Source organism: Cydia splendana, chromosome 25 (genome assembly GCF_910591565.1).
Source record: "Cydia splendana chromosome 25, ilCydSple1.2, whole genome shotgun sequence".
In the NCBI taxonomy this organism is placed as follows: Eukaryota; Metazoa; Arthropoda; class Insecta; order Lepidoptera; family Tortricidae; genus Cydia; species Cydia splendana.
In genome coordinates, this window is record NC_085984.1 from 5,156,600 (window position 1) to 5,174,449 (window position 17,850).

The 17,850-nt window shown below is 35.0% G+C and overlaps 1 protein-coding gene across 2 annotated transcripts in view; it reads left to right on the plus strand.

Moving 5' to 3' along the window:
* Positions 1-15,473, plus strand: part of LOC134802753 (homeobox protein invected-like) — a 75,027-nt gene extending 59,554 nt beyond the window's left edge. The window contains exons 3-6 of one of the 2 annotated variants that reach the window (XM_063775441.1): positions 908-940; positions 12,144-12,247; positions 13,268-14,034; positions 14,336-15,473. In XM_063775441.1, coding sequence (XP_063631511.1) covers positions 908-940; positions 12,144-12,247; positions 13,268-13,528 — 398 coding nt within the window. In that variant the 3' untranslated portion in view covers positions 13,529-14,034; positions 14,336-15,473. The remainder of the gene's footprint in view (positions 1-907; positions 941-12,143; positions 12,248-13,267; positions 14,035-14,335) is intronic. The other variant, XM_063775442.1, reaches the window with a different exon arrangement.
* The last annotated feature ends 2,377 nt before the right edge of the window (positions 15,474-17,850 follow it).

Genomic DNA, 17,850 nt, shown 5'->3' on the forward strand with positions numbered 1-17,850 from the left:
CCAGATTGGCGAGAAATTAACAAACGACAGGGTCGAATGGGATGCCTTTGCCCAGCAGTGGGACACTGACACAACAAATAGAATTATAAGAACTTTAATTGCGAATATACATATTCTATACTAAACAATAATTAAATCTATACCTACACATTTTCGAAATAGTACTACTATATTACGCGGAATAGAAGCATACAAAATAATTTCGTTGATTCCAAAACCCATCTGTTCAACATAGCCATCACACCCCCACCTAAAACAAAAGTGTGTTATAAAAAAATTACTTATTAATGAAAATGTAAATATTTTGTCGTATAATTTAATTAAAGTAGGCTATAACCGTTGCACGAATAATTCGGTACATTCTTTAAATAATGAACGGGCTCATTTAGTGAAATAAACTTTATCAACATCTACAGTAATAAAACATTATTATTTATTAGATTTGGGGTCCATATTCAAGCATTTGAAAAGGCTTTATATGCATATAAGTATGATGATTACTTGATTAGTAATTATAGCTGAATTTTATTTTGAAATTGTTTTTTTTTTTCGTCAGGATAAATTTGTTAAATTTGAAGAGTTTCTCATTCTGCAAGAAAACCCATTTTAGGACAAAAAATACAATATTCCGTTGTGTTATAAAAATAGTAAAAAAACAAGTACGTTTTGGTAATTTAGAAGAAGATTTTGTAGGACATACAGTAAAATTGCGCTGACATTTTACAGATTAGGGAACTCAATATTATTCACCAAATTTTATCGAATTCTGAAAAGAAAAACATACAATAAAAAAACGACCCATTAAGTAACAAAAAATATATTTTAAGTTGATTTCTCAATTGAGATGTGTGAAAATTGTTTTTGTTTGTAAAAATTGTTCTAATTGTGTTTTTCTCTTTTGTTTTAGGACGAAGTAAGTACGGGACCTCACGGCAGACACGTGAGAACTATCCAATATTTTATTATTTTTAATATTATTTTATAAAAAAACACTTTATTTAAATACATCTTTACATATACAAGGCGGCTTTGACCAACTCTGTAGTTCATTTTTTTAGCATTAGAAAAATACTACGCGATCTTGACGTGTCTTTTAATTGAAAAACGCTTTTTAATAATCAGTAACTATTACTTATGAAAGCAAAACAATGTAAATAAACGTATATGATCCATAATTGTTACATATTTGCCGTGACTTATTTTTCAAAAGTGTTTTTCAATAAAAAGACACGTCAAGATTGCTTACCTTTTTTCTAATGCTAAAAAAACGAATTATAAAGGTGAGCACTGTAGTGCAATAAGTGCATGCACCTCCTACACGACTTCCCTTACGGGATTACGATATGGCGAGAGAAATGGTGTTGCCATTAAGGCATTTATAGTAAACTTACTTTTAGATTTGTTGATTATACTGTTTTATGTTTTATAGGATGGATTTAAATTATGTTTTTTTAAGGATTTTAATAATGAACTATATACCTAATATTATTCCTGATGTCTCAGGATGTGCTGTTCAAAAATTGTTTTTCACATCTTTGTTGTACCGCATTCAAGAAATAAATAAATGATTATTATGATTATGATTATGTTAAAACGTTATAACGGATTGAAAGAATTATATGTTCAAAACAAAAACCTATATTTTTAAATTTATATCCTTTTCGAATCTATAACTAACTAAAGGCCATTGGTGCCATGATTCATTGAAAGAAACGGGAATGACGTGGTCATTTTCCCAAATATTTTGACACAAACATTAATAATGTCAAACCCATTCACTGACAGTTCATGCGTGAACCTTCACACTGTCACCACAAAAACTAAAAAAAAAACGAATTAATAAACTAAATGATACCTCAGAAAACTTAGAAAAAATTTCTATGGTTGATTAGAAAAAATATAAATACGTGGCCAATGACCTTAGTCGATCCATCATAGAGTATTTAAAAAAGTTGGAGCAAAAAAGTGTCATTCGTTTGAGGCGGAATGGTTTGGGTCGTAGTCTGTAGAAGAAAAAAAAGATTGGTATTAGACGAGTCGTTTGACAATTAAAGATTGTTGAGGAATGTAAAGGGTAATCGATTATATTGTTAATGGAGTAAAATTAATGTTTTCTTTTTCGTTTAAGCTGTGTGAGAGGCAGGAATCGTTAAGTACTAGTTTCAACTTCCAATAAAAATCTAAAATCACCCAAAACTCCACATTTTTTTTGTTAAAAGTAATTTCAAAAAGTAACCAAAATATTATTTTGGTACATTCAGGTCATAAATAAAAATGAATAAAAGGGTTAAATAGATGTATATTTTAAAAGATTCTACATGGGTAGGTAGGTATTAAATCAGATATTACTTGTAAAATAATGGTTTATGAACTATACACTTCGCTATTAGATATTAAAAAAAAATATATTATATTTATTTATTTTTACATGCGATAAATTAATTTCTAGTAAATCATAATTAACTTTTTTATTACAATTATTTACAGCTAAAAAGTTGTCAGTTTTACATAAACATTGGTTTTACATCTACATATACAGTGCGACATAAAATAGTAGAAATGAAATGAGTGTGCCACTTTCTATGTAACTGTTGTTTGTTTTTTTTTCACGTAAAATGCTTAAACATGACAACAATTTAGTATGGAATATTTTTAGTTTCATTTTATTTAATTTCTCTTCTATTTTATGTCGCACTATTCATTCTGCATCCTTTGTAATGTAGATTTATGTAGAAAATAGATTTAATTTTCTCCACAGCCAACGTCGCTTCATTTCACACCCGGCAGGCAGTCGGTGAAATATTTTGACCAATTTTAAAGTTACGTGCGCACACACTGAATTGGTTAAGATATTGCATCGTCTGCTCGTGCGGGATTATCGTCGAGGGGCGCCATGTTTTTTTTGCAATGTGTGTTTTTTGTTTGTTATTTATAGCGCTAACAGACGGGAGTACCGAAACGCGACCTTGGTTCGATCAGAGGGCCTACCGCGAACTACGTTCGACGTGTTGCCTTCCTGTCACACTTACGTACAGTCAGCAGCAGAAGTTGCTAAGCGGGCCAGGTGTTCAATGATCTTGACGCGACTTTATTGTTAAGAGAATAAGAGCGTGTCAAGGTAATTTTGAATACGTCGTCCGCTTAGCAACTTCTGCTGCTGACTGTACTAATTTACAAGTGCGACACAGAGGCAACACGTCGAACGTGGTTCGCGGTAGGCCCTCAGGGTACGCCTAGCCAGAGTGACAATCGCTTGCGCTACGACAACGAAACGCTTTGTGTGATGTCTCTCTATCACTCTACCATATTAGTGCATAGGCACGTAAACGATTGGCATGTTGGCTACGCAGCCAGGTTATCGCTTTCACTCATAGCTGCGTCCTAATCGGTCGCACGGCGAACCATCTTCCATTAGATAGAACTAGCCTTAGACCAGACCAAGTTCCCGGCGCGGTCCGGTGCGCCCGTCTGGAAGTGCTTTTATGTGTGTGTTTTTGTAATGTGTGTTTCTTTTATTATATTTTTATTTATTATTCATCTGTTGTGTTATCTAATATCATAATATTAGCAGATTGATCGCTATGCATGCTTTTACACGCTTAAATATATGCACAAGATTGCTGTTCATATGTGTTGTTACACAGACCAACGATTGTTCATTTATTATCGCTTCCATTACCTGTCATTATTTTGCCCCATTAAATCCGCTGTCTGGTATACTCCGCCACAGCGACCTCGTCAGTACGAAATGGCGGCTTAAAACAAATGTAGGTGCGAACCGTTGACTTCCGTTAAAAGTAATAATTTCGCGCCTTTTTCTACTAACGGGTTGGGTGTGTTTCAGTGTAATAAAGTTATTCAAACCATCACAACTCTCAAGACACAGTTTTGTATATTAACTACGACGTATTAGGCTATCAGGTCAATCTTACTTTTTGTAACACAACGCGACAAATATGCCGTCAGTCAGTTCATCGATTGAGCGGGTGTGACAGATTGACAGCCGATAGCTATTAAAAAAAACTGGTAATATAGGGACCATTCTATGGCAACATCTATCTATACTTTTATGGGCTAGTGTTGCTATCGTCTGTCAAGCCATTTCCGTCAGTAGATAAAAGCGGCTATTTTAAAAAATGTAGGCGCGAAGGGTTAATTGTCTCAAAAAAAAATTACGCGCTTTTTTTCTACTGACAAAGTTTTTTAACAGACTAGTCTTAAGCTTTTTTAAAGTAAAAGTATTAGGCAATTTCAATCTGAGCGCAGGATTTGAACCCGCGACCTCAAGATTGAAAGTCGGATGTCATATCGACTCGGCCACCACCAGGCCACCACTGTTTCATTCACATTTGACTACAGTATATATTTTCAACCGACGAAAAAAAAACCGGAGGAGGTTCTCAAGTCGACGCGTATATTTTTTTTTTTTTTTTTTTTTTTTTTTATGTATGACCACGCATAACTTTTTACAGAGATGTTCGATTTTGATAATTATTTTTTTATTGGAAAGGGTATACCCCGAAGTTGGTCCCATATAAATTTGGAAAAAAAAATCCAACCTTAAGGGTAGGAAAATAGGGGATGATTGATTTTTTCACTCACCGATTGTAACATATGACCACGCATAACCTTTTACAGAGTAGTCGTAATAATAATAAAAAATTGGAAAAAAATCCTACCCTAAGGGTGGGAAAATAGGGGTAATTTATTTATATTACAGAACAAAATAATAGTTAAAGTAGGATTATTAATATAACAGTTAATAGCTAAAGCAAGGTAGGTAGCTATTTTAAAAGTAATCAAAAATTAAGCATGTAATAATTTGTATAAATTATAGCCAAAGAAAATTATAAAATAAAAACTTTTTAACAAAAAAAATAACCGCCGAAAAAAACTAAAAGGAAATAAAAAAACCGGCACTAACACGAAACGAGTCGACCAACAAAAAACAATAGCACACTGAAAAGAAAAAAATAATTATTTTGTCTTCAATAACGCAAGTGAATACCTATGAACTATGTATATACATACTTCTGAAATCAATCACACAAATCTGCGTGTTTAGAGTCTGGCTACTGAAATATTACACAAACGTTTGGCGGGAAATTCAAAAAATCTTGGGCTGGTCACACTTTATGTAGTAGGAATTATAGTTTTGATACTAGAAAATATATTTGATTTTCTGTGCACACGTAAGGTACCTAAGGATATAAGTTAAATATACGTTGACGTGCACTCAAAGTCAGCTCACATAATTTCTACCACTATGTAAAGTACAGTCAACGATGAACACATATGTTAACACTTTCTCACCATATACCATTGTAAAAACGTGAAAAATGAAATGTAGTGTAAATAAGACCTAGCTCGATAATACCGTAATTTAGTAATATTAGTTCATCATTAAAAAAAATTAGGGATGTACCGACTAGTCGGGAAAGCCGACTATCCGGCCACATTTGTAGTCGGCGATTAGTCGGCGACTAGTCGGCAAAAATGGCCGATTAGTCGGCACTTTATTAGTGAAAGAAAAACAGAAAAAAAAGAAATCAACTGTCAATATTTACCATACATTTTACTAAAATACCTATTCAGGGTGCATACGAAAACTTTTGTTCATATAATTGACCGTTTAATCGTTATCGTATGTTGGTGGGCTGGTGTTTTCCTCTACAGGTCGATCTTAACTAATTCTCGCGTTCATGTGCAAGTTCGATAGTAATGTTTTTTTATTATTATTCAGTTTTTTTTAATGGTGGAGCCATGAGGAACTATTAATGTTATTGCAAAAATTTAGAGACTTAGTCAGGGCACGTTGCACGTAAAGACGCTGACCACAGGGATAGGTTCTTAACTGGCGACAACGTACGAGAAATAGAGCCTTGGAAATACCTTCTACAAGTTGACGGTCTGCACAGGATCACAAAATAAAAGAACTAAAGACAGAAATTGAACGAGGATTCTTGTGAAGGTCTTTGAACGTGTAGAGAACACCTTTTAGCCAAGCTAAATTATGATGAATAGCGCAACCCTTGAGCAAAACTATTGTTTTTTACCTGAACTTATACGAAACTAATGATCTGGCCGACTAGCCGACTAGTCGGCCGACTAATCGGCCATTCGAGCGCCGATTAGTCGGCTAGTCGGCTAGTCGGCCAAATCAATAGTCGGTACATCACTAAAAAAAATACGTAAGTACTATGCCAAATATGCTAAATGCTAAGTATCAAAATATTTATAGAGCACCAACTTCCTAGTTTGTTTACATTTGTTTAGGAGTTGTAAACATTGCAGTTCTTCGTTATACAACGCTACACGTCGACTTCGCACATTGTCGTAATTAATTACGAGCTTAAATAATAGTTTGCGAACCTCACTCAGTATAGACATTATTAATATTATTTAAAATAAACCCCTTATAAACCGAAAACAATTTGAATGAATGACATAAATTGACAACTGACTTTTAGCTTTTTTTTAAATCATAGACAATTGGTGATACAACAACGAAATATCTGTCAACAATTTTTGGCTAGCCAGACTCTATATATTTACAATCTGTTATTTTTGGAGTCGGTGCAGGTGCTTCACTAAGGTGCTCAAGTTTGTTTGAGGCTGGCACCGACTCCAAAAATAACAGATTGTAAATATATAAATACGCAGATTTGTGTGATTGATTTCAGAAGTATGTATATACATAGTTCATAGGTATTCACTTGCGTTATTGAAGACAAAATAATTATTTTTTTCTTTTCAGTGTGCTATTGTTTTTTGTTAGTCGACTCGTTTCGTGTTAGTGCCGGTTTTTTTATTTCCTTTTAGTTTTTTTCGGCGGTTATTTTTTTTGTTATTAAGGCCTGTGCACGCCGGCTGCGTGTGCGTGACGTGCACGTACGTGTGTGTGCGGGGTTGTAGTATACAAACCTTACGAGAGACGGCACACCGCTTGCGTGTTGCGTGACGTGTGCGTGTGCGGCTCCAACATCTTAGCGCACGCGCACGTGCACGTCACGCACACGCAAGCCGGTCTAGACAGGCCTTTATACACTAATAAGTGTTGTTGCAAATTGTATTGCTTTTTTGTGATTTATGCTCGTGCTGTGTTTGTTTTATACTAAACTGCATTGCGTAATTTTTACTTTTATGTGTTTGTATATTACTGTTTTTGTGTTTTTAAATGCTTATTTTACGTTTGAGTGTGTTTATCTAAAACTGTCAACTATACTGCTGATATTTAAAAAAGTATAAAATTAAAGAAAAAAAACTTGGGACGTTACGTTTAGTTTGTAAAATATTAATAATAATATACCTACCTCTACAATTAATATTATTAATTACTTCGTAATTGCCTGCCAAAAAAAAGCCTTCGTAAAAGCCAGCTTATAATTAAAATTTTACACCCAGTAGTTATAATAATATCCGTATTTATAAAGGTGAGCAAGATATAATAAGTAGTAAAATATTGCATTAGGTCAAACAGAACCCAGTCAGTGAGAGTTACATATAAGGTAGGGTGTGGTAAGACTAAGATACTTAGTTTATTCAAAAACGAAAATATAACACCTATATTCATTCATTCATTCATTCACACAAGTGATAGTCTTACCCCGGTGATAGTCTTACTCCACCTTACCTTACATATATGTCAAAGAAAATCTTCATATTATGTTCGCATTATAATAGGGTATTTTGTATTTAAAATAAATTATTTTACACCATGCATGAAATAAAGCACCAGAAGATGAATATAGATACGTAGACAGCAGCTATTTTTAGACACAATTTCTATTTATAAACCCGTATAAAACTATAAAGAGTAGGTAATTTAATTGTGACGTCACATGCTAGTGTTTCATATAAATATCATAGTAGCAAAATCGTTTTGACAGTTCGAAAAAAGAAACTGATTTGACTAGTAGTCAAATACCATATAAACAGCGAAATGCTATACATGGAAGTATTCTGTCCGCTCAATTATGACCCAACGCAAACTACCCCGCGGTAGGCGGTACTTACAAACTGCTCGATTGGCAATCTCAGTACCACCGAGATGACAGTCAGTGACAAATGGCTAAATTGATTTATAAAAACAACGTTTTTTTGTAATTAAAAATATATTCATGTGTCGTGAAGTGGTGCAGAAGTTATTTTAGTTCATACCAAGGACAGTGGAATCACTTTTCACTTGTAGTAAACAGATAACTTCAGTAGAATTTGGAAAAAACATGACGATTTGTTTTCAATACTACCGTGCCAAGCTAAAACGTAACAACTGCATACGACTTTCATAACAACATACGACTTTTTAAATTGCGAGGATAATAGGGATGGTGTTATGCTAAATGAAGTAGACTATTTTATTAACTTGTGTTTGGTTTAGCTATTTTGTATATATGTAATTATAAATGTAGTAATAAATTCCTTCTTACAGATTTGTATTTTCCTTTTTTATTTCATGAAATGGAGCTATAAAAAAACTACCTAGTTATTTCAAATTAATAATCAAATTTGGTATTGTCATTTTACATTACTTTCCATTCAGATTCCCACAAGATGCTATTCGCAGAGAACTATGGAAAAAGGCTGTCCAATTAGAGAGACATGAAATTGAGTGGATGCCTGGCAAGATATCTAGAATATGTTCTATTCATGAGATATAACCCGTGAGATAATCATACCCGGTCTCCTATATGTAGATACATTTTTCCTATCATGCTTTCACTGAATTAATTTAACAAATACACACATTATCTGAAAATGTTGATCATTTGAATCCACCCTCTACTGTCACATATATGTAGGTTCTCTCTCAAGCCAATTCCGTCAGTAGAAAAGAGCGGCAAACATATTAACTCACATTATAGACGGGTCTAACGCGAATTATATTCAATTACCTTGATTTACCGACGTAGTTTCGTATAATGTGAGTTAATATGTGTTCAAAACGCGAAAGTTTACAATATTATAAGAGCGGCAAATTTAGAAAATGTAAGCGCGCGAACGGCTGTGGTCCTATACAAAATTTTAATTTTGCACCTTTTTCTACTGACAAACTTGCTTGACCGGCTATATACATATAAAATATTCTGAACTGAAAGTGGGGATTTATTGTGACTCCGCCTGTTCAAATATTTTTGACCCGATTCGTGTACCCATGTAAATTTTGCAGACTGTATAGCCAGTCCGATTTCTAAGATCAAGTTCGCCATACATTTACTATGGCGTACTTGATCTTAGAAAAACGGACAGACTATACCTGAACGTGACTTCGCACTGCCATGCAGATTGATAATAAAATATACAAAATACTTATTATAGCGGAATACATTTATACAACAATGATATATTTACTTATGTTGAGTTAGTCTGTCATGTCATAACAAAATTTTAACTAGTTATCCTTTAATCTGCATAAAATTATTATACGTGAATTATTTGACTGGTTCTTCACTGTATGGCATAAACCTATCCCTGTCCAAGTCATATTCTAATCAAATATGAACCGCGAACTCTCAGCGGCCAGTACGTACAGCAAGAAGGTTATTAGCGGATTAATGTCGCTGATTGGTAGTTATTGACATTATATGCATTTCATCTACACTTAGCTATGTACCATTAGTGTAATAAAGATGACTCTTATTTTGATTACCAGCTTTGATTACAGGCTCTGTAAACGCGTCGTCTTATTTGAATGTAGGCGTAATTGTGTATGTGTGCTAATTTGGCCCGAGAATTTGAACGGTAATGTTCCTAAAGGCGGTATCCATGGTTATATATGATCGCAGCATATAAACTATTCCTGTACGGATATGATAGTCGTTATTGTCTACGTGACAGCGTGATAAAACGGTGTCCGTTACCTTCTATCCCCCGGTGTTAAAAAGTGACAGTTATTTTATCACGTGGATAAAGATGGATAAAGCCATCCATAATACGCAGGCTGGGGATTTTCACAATAAAATTTGGGGTGGTGTTAAGATGAAAAAATACAAATTGATGATTACTTACGTCAAACTAGGTACCTACATACAATACAATAAATGTACAGTAACATAAACAAAGACAATAGAGGTAACAACAGGCGGTCTTATCGCTTAAGAGCGATCTCTTCCAGTTTAGGCTAGATAGAGTCAACTTTATATTATAGCGATGAATTTCCACACGATCCAAAGTATCACCACTTCATAATTTCATAGAACTTTAACGTTTACATTAACACTTGCACAGTCTGTCCTATCAAAATCGCTGCCGAGTTAGCTTGGTCTGACTCTAACTGTCCACGATTCCATATGTTTTATAAAACGCTTAAACATGTGGTTTTCATGCGGGCCAATGTTACCCTCTGTTGGGATAAAGTAAAACCAATTTACAGTATTTTGAGCCATCATCAAAAGTACGATACCTGTGACGTCTAGGTTCCGCTGTATTACAAGGTGGTAAATAAAACTCAGTTTGTCAGTCATATGCTTTGTGTCCTGTCACGGTCGCCATGACGGTTGACAACAGAGTGTCGACTTGCAGGTAGTTCGCATTGCACTTTTATTATGTAAACGTCACAATACGCATTGCACTTTCCATGAGATTGTGAGATGTTCACCTAGAATGTCCCTTTTCAGTTGATAAACAATTTAAACGTTAAATAAACACAATCTTTCAATCCGGAGGTCGCGGGTTCAAATCCTGGCTCGTACCAATGAGTTTTTCGGAACTTATGTACGAAATATCATTTGATATTTACCACTAGCTTTTCGGTGAAGGAAAACATCGTGAGGAAACCTGCATACATCTGCGAAGAAATTCAAAGGTGTATGTGAAGTCCCCAATCCGCATTGGGCTAGCGTGGGGACTATAGCCCAAGCCCTCTCGCGCATGAGAGGAGGCCTGTGCCCAGCAGTGGGACGTATATAGGCTGAAATGATGAAACACAATCTCGTCTCAACATTAGGTGAATTTAACCCTTAATCAAACGGAACACTTTTTATGAGATTTTTTAAAACTAAGAATGGTTTTTAGGTAATTTGGGTGCGTAGATTACGAAAAAATATATAAAAAATATTTAAGTGGGGAGGAAAGGGGGGTTTTGCGGTGGGAAATAATTTCCCGTTATCCGTTACGGAATAGCAAAACTTTGAATGAAGTGGGAAATAGTTTCCCATTGTCCGATACGGTTAAGAACTTTTTACTAGTTAGTAGCTTCCCCCGGCTTTGCTTTGAATTCAAGTATGATTTTTAACGTTGTATTCAAAAGTCAAAGAAATAAATAAAAGAAAAAAGAAGACAAAAAGAACGCACAGATTTTTTGTGTAACAGACAAACGGGCATATGTTTTTATATATGGAAACAAATTAAAATTTAGGTGGGGAACAAATATTGGGAAATAATTTGCCACTTGATAAAACCTACCAATTTTTTTGTAAATCGTAAGTTCAGGAACAAACAATGGGAAATAATTTCCCACTTACTAAAACCTTAAAATCTTGGCTAAATCATATCGTTATCACAATTCTTTTCAAGCAAAACACAGGGAAAATAAGTCTAGTTTATGATAGTATTCAGCGTATACACTTACCAGATTTTTTTTCGCACTTAACCTCAAAACACTAAAAAAACTGTTGTTATTGCAAAAAAATCACGACAACTGACATTGACTTTGACGTATGGTCACAAATGGCGGCCATTAGAAAAGTGTTGCCATTATTCAAATTCAAAATTTTACTAAGATTAAAAATCTGTATGGTTGGTATCTCTGAGTGCTGCCATTAAAAAGATAAAAAATATTTCGTAAATTAGAATGAAATGGGAAATATTTTCCCTTTATTTGATTAAGGGTTAACAAATCTACTGTTTTACCAGTCACGGAAGACTTTTCAACATCTCACTGATGAAGAATCTAGACGAAAATGATGACAGTCCATTTTACGACAAAAATAGATAATTCATATATTACACGATCAATAATAAAATTTGAAAATAAAGGGGAAAGAGTCAAGTGTTGCCCGTTTTCGAAATAATCGGTCTGTAAAACTTTAAGTCTAATCTCCTAAACTTCTAGATCTAATTTAGATTAATACGGACTCTAAGTTTTCTCCTGGAATATGAAAAGAAGCTGCACATATGCATAATTAAATTATTTCTCTGTCTAGGTCCCCGCACGCGCCGTCCGAAGAAGCCCCCTGGAGAGGCCCCGCAGAGTGACGAAAAACGACCCAGGACCGCGTTCTCTGGCCCGCAACTCGCCAGGCTAAAGGTAATAATCATTCAGCCCATATACGTCCCACTGCAGGGCTCAGGTCTCCTCTAAGGGCTTGCTCAATGCGGGTTGGGGACTACACATACACCTTTGAAATTCTTCGCAGATGTATGCAGGTTCACGATGTTTCCCTTCACTGAAAAGCTAGTAGTAAATATTAAACGATATTCATGTTCCCAAAACTTCATTGGTACGAGGCAGGATTTGAACCCGCGACCTCTTGTCTGTGCCTTAAGAGGATATACTCGTATTAGAGCCCCTTCTGAGATTTGAGAATTTAAGGTAAATATCTCCGTCGCGCTGACGGGGACGGCTCATAGAATTAATGCGATAAGGACAACTGCAGCTTAGGCGAAAAATCCTGCGTAAAAATTAGTAGTAGGTAGTGACCCTGCATGCGAAGCCGATGGTCCTGGGTTCGAAACCTAGTAAGGGCATTTATTTGTGTGATGAATACAGATATTTGTTCCTGAGTCATGGGTGTTTTCTATGTATATAAGTATGTATTTATCTATATAAGTACCTATGTTTATATCGTCGCCTAGTACCCATATTACAAGCTATGCTTAGTTTGGGGCTAGGTCGATCTGTGTAAGATGTCTCCAATTATTTATTTATTTTTAATTTCAGAAATCGAGGTTTCGTTCTTGACTTTTTCCTCCACCAAAATTTAACCAATCGTAACGAAATTGATTTATTTATTGTTGCCGATTTGATATGCTAGGCGCATAATATATATGATTTGGTTTACGGCGCATTTATTTGGCCGTTTTAGCGCTATTTGAAGTAACCTAGTTCTTATAAAAACAAGAATATCAAAAAAGCAAAACGTACAGACACATACTGGTAATATTGAACTGATATGAAAAAAAATCTCATCTAGGCCCAAAATCCAGAGAGAAAAATGTCGAGAACGTTTGTATGGAAAAAACTACCACTAATGTGTCCTCTTAATGTGATCCCGGCCTTTTGAATACATTTTCTCTTCTCCAAAACTAACTTATCCTTTGTCCACAGCACGAGTTCGCCGAGAACCGCTACCTGACCGAGCGGCGGCGGCAAGCCCTCGCCGCGGAGCTCGGCCTGGCTGAAGCTCAGATCAAGATCTGGTTCCAGAACAAGCGAGCCAAGATCAAGAAGGCCTCGGGACAGAGGAACCCCCTAGCCTTACAGCTGATGGCGCAAGGCTTGTACAATCATAGCACGGTGCCGTTGACAAGGGAAGAGGAGGAGTTAGAGATGAAAGCGAGAGAGAGGGAGCAACAGAATAGACAGTAGATTTTGTGGAAAGACGAGGCTATAGTTTGAACTTCAGTTGGGATGCGGCTCTGCTATCGCAGATATCAGAGAGTCAGGCAACCATGACTACCAGGCTACCAACATCGGCCTTTACATCATGACTAAGATGGAACACCACAAACTATTATTTTAATGTAGGAAGATCAGTAATTTAAGTAGGATTGTGTTTTATTTTGCAACTAGAAATGGTGCTGGGTCGCTAAGTTTTCAATCAGTATACAGCTAACAGAAAAATACAAAATATTAGAAAGTTCCTTTAATGACAGAAATATTTGCCACACGATTTTGCAATAGTTTTTAGATTTTAAAGACTTAGCCTTGTCTTTTTAGGAAAAATGTGTAAATTCTTGATAAAACGTGCATTTGTAGTTTTTTGGACACAATAGGTTACTTTCACTGAGGTTTTAGTCAAACTTTAAAATTTCGTTTTCATGACAAATTTTAGAATCTTTGTTGAATCTTTAAAGTTTTCTAAGCGATTGTCCGTTTTCTTCTTCAAGCGACACGTCGGAAGGGAGGAGCCCAAGCGATATCTCTCCGTACAAATCGTTCTGCCATTTCTTGCGGGGGGAAAGGTGCACACAGTCGCACTTCTCACACACCTACATACAAAATCCAATCTGTAATGACGACACAAATACATAGAAAATGACACAAGTCAAAGACAAATCTTGCACACCTCGATCTCTTTTTGTGTACGGACGAGTCACAACACGCACCGCCATATATGCTTCGGCAGAGGGGAAATAGTACGAATGCCGTCTCTCTTATCGGTGTTGCTCGAAGGTTGTATTGTTCCTAATTATTAGTGCCATGACATATGGACTTGAAAATTTGTAAAATTATTGTTTATATGGGGTTTTGTTCAGGAAATAGTTAACTAGCATCAAATCTCTCTGCTAAATTTATTTAATTTTGTGCAATAAAATGTATTAAATTAAATATTATATGTTTCTGTGTATAGCCGTGAAGTTAAGCACAATTTAGTTGTAAACAGCAAATATTTGAAGTATCTTATTTAATTATATTTATTGAAAAAACTGAATAAAACCTTGACTTGAACTTGTATAAGAACGATAAATAGTACTAGCGTATAGAATGGTCACTTCATAGTAGACACCTACGCACGACGCTCTACCCTTTTTTTAGAAAGCGTAGTGCATTGATACTAGGGCTGTCACCTAGAAATTTATTTTTACAAATGCAACTGTAATAGCTAATATTCAAGGGTTGACATTGAATATAAATATCGTTCTCTTAGTTACACTGAAACATAAATTAATATGAGTAAAAGAGATAAGTGCTGCATTTTTTACTTATTGACGCTATATCTATTTGTCATTCTTATTATTTTGCCATACAAATGGGCTTTGTAAATAAGTATTTAAGTAAATAATATTAAATAAGTAATGTCCCACTCGATTGTATAAATAAATAATTTAAAATATCATGTAAATATTATTTAATAAGTTTTAATAATAATTAAGTTATTTATTGTGCAATGTAGCAGTATTAGTAGAGTTGTAAGGGTTGGTGACACACTGACGATGAATCGCCACAGCTCTCTTATTTGCCACCTTTGTGGTCTACAAAGAAATCTCTACAAGAATCTCAATGCTCTGATATCAAGAAACCTAGAGACTGACATCATTGGTGACAATGGTGACACCCCTATGACAACCTATTTAGAAAAATAAATCTTTTATCTTATAGTGAACCTTGTGTGAATGCACGAAGGTTGATATTCGGCTGTAGCCGCACGCGTTGACGTCTTTGACGGTCAAAGCGTCAAAATCCCCGTGTATAGATAACTTTGATCGCTTGGTACGTATAGCTACTAGTGCACTCATCAGACTGTCACCAGCTCCAACCGTACAGTAGCAGTTTATAGGAAAAACATTATTAAAACAAGTTTAAAAAATAGCTCCATTGTTTATATTTTGTTCTTACCCCAAAGCTCGGTCAAATCATACAGATGTTACCTACTTAAATAGAGTCAGACCAAGAAAAGCCTGCAGCAATTTTGATAGCGCACACAGTGCAAGTGTTATTTTAAACGTCAAACTTCTTTGAAATTATGACGTACTTATAAATAACACTTGCACTGCGTGGGCTATCAAAATCGCTGCAGACTTTTCTTGGTCTAACTCTACCTAGTTATACCTATATCTTTAGTTCACTGACTTGCGTGATGCGTCGAATGAAGGTCCCTGTGACAGCTCTTTCTAGTCCCTTTTGGGTAAGCTTAATTTCAAAAACAATTGAAGAAACAAGTTTAATACCGTATTATTAATAACTCAAATGTTACATTTCTAAATAAAATAATGTGAACTTACAAAAAATGTCTAAGCACAAACAAACATTTTACATGAGAGATACTGTCATGAATCATTCGTCGCGGAAGATATACACACAGTAATTACTATGCCCAGATGTAGTGCATAATTATTTTCCATCGTATTTTCACGGAAACGTACGAATGCGTCTTGCTATTTCAGTCAGTCTCGGTACAAAAAGTACTGACGTTGACTGAAGTAGCATGACAAATACGAACCTTTCCGAGAAAATACGATGGAAAACAATATTGCAATACATTTGTAAGTACCGTTAGAAGTTACCGAAAATAAAAACCAATCAAACTGCAAGAAACATTAACACTTGCAAACATTAAAAACGCCAATAAAACACCCCCAACGTCTCAACCACCCTAATACAGTTTAAAAAAACTTCCACCCCTTAAAAATACAAAATTAAAGTTGTCAGGGGAATCGAACCAGCATTCCCGATTCGCGATGCCGCAAAAATTCCAATAAGGGCCTGACAGACGAAATTAAAGGGGTGTGAGATTGGGGGTGAAAAAGTTTTATTGGGAATAATTGGGGGTCTTTATTTGGATGAATTAAAAACAGTGTAACTGACACTGGAGTACAGTCGGTTTAGATTAGAGCTGTGGAAAATTTACCTGATTTTTAGGGTTCCGTAGGTAACTCAGTTCATATTTATATTTATAGTGTGACATAAAATAGTAGAAATTAAATAAAATGGAACTAAAAAAAATCGATTCTAAATTGTTGCCATATTTAACCCTTCTTTGCATGATTTTTTCTTTTTGCCCGAAATTAATATATGTATCACATAATTGTTTGCCGATTCTGGGAAAAAATAGTAAAAAACATTATATCATCGATTTTCACTGCGAAATCAGTGTAAGGAGTTGCATAGGCTAACTTATATTTTTGTAAATATATAACTATTAGTAGGGGTATAGGAAAAATCTTACTGCCATCAGAAAGGTACACTATTTGTGATATTCCTATGATAAAGTTTGTAAATAGTTTAGTTTAGTTTAGTTTATTTATTTCATAATGATAAATTACAGTATAAATTATTCTTACGCTAATCTATATGAATTTACATTATGATCGTCAATAATTTAGCATGCAAACGTAATTATACAATGTCAACAATGTTAATCAAATTACAAATTTATAATTTAAAACGAAATTTGAGAATATAAAATAATTACAAACCCCGAAAAATCTGCCCAAAATCACATATTTACTAAAAATCATCAACTTCCAGGTTTTTCCAAGTTTTCCGACATTTAGTCTTAAAACAAATGTATTTTTTTATAAATTAAAATACTGCGTAAATTTATGTAAAAAATCAGAAAATGGATTAGTGTTGAAAGTTGACAGTCTTAAAAATAAATATCAATCACCTCCGAAAGAACCTTTATTTCATAGGACAATGTTATGATGCAAATTTTCATCACCATGCAAACGTAAAAAATGTGACAGTTACGTAGGAAGTGGCGCCCTCAACTTCTACAATTTCTTGTCGGACAATAGATAGGTACCTACGGAACCGATGGATCCACCCCAGTACCCCAAAGAAAACTATACTTATAAGAGTTGTAAGAGTATAAAAGTGGGAAGTCAGACACCCCCCCTCCCCCCTTGAATCGGCGAAAAACAGTTAATTTCAGACGTCGCTGGGCACGCATTCCTCGCGTGCCGCGCCGCGCCGGGGTCACATGGAGCGATGAAAAGAGAAAAAAAAAGTGCGGTAAGTAAACCGAGCGGAAGTCACTCGGTTGTAATTAAGAAACAGCATATTTTTACATAGCTGTATAACAGTTTGTTGGCAGAAATAGGCTCCGTCGTCACACCCACAACTTATACCACATCTTATAACACTTTTTTTTTTGAAATTACATGAAACGTCAAACAATCCTTTTAAAATTCAATTTTTCTTACAAAAAAAAGACAAGGACGACGTCATTGCGCTTGTAAAATCGG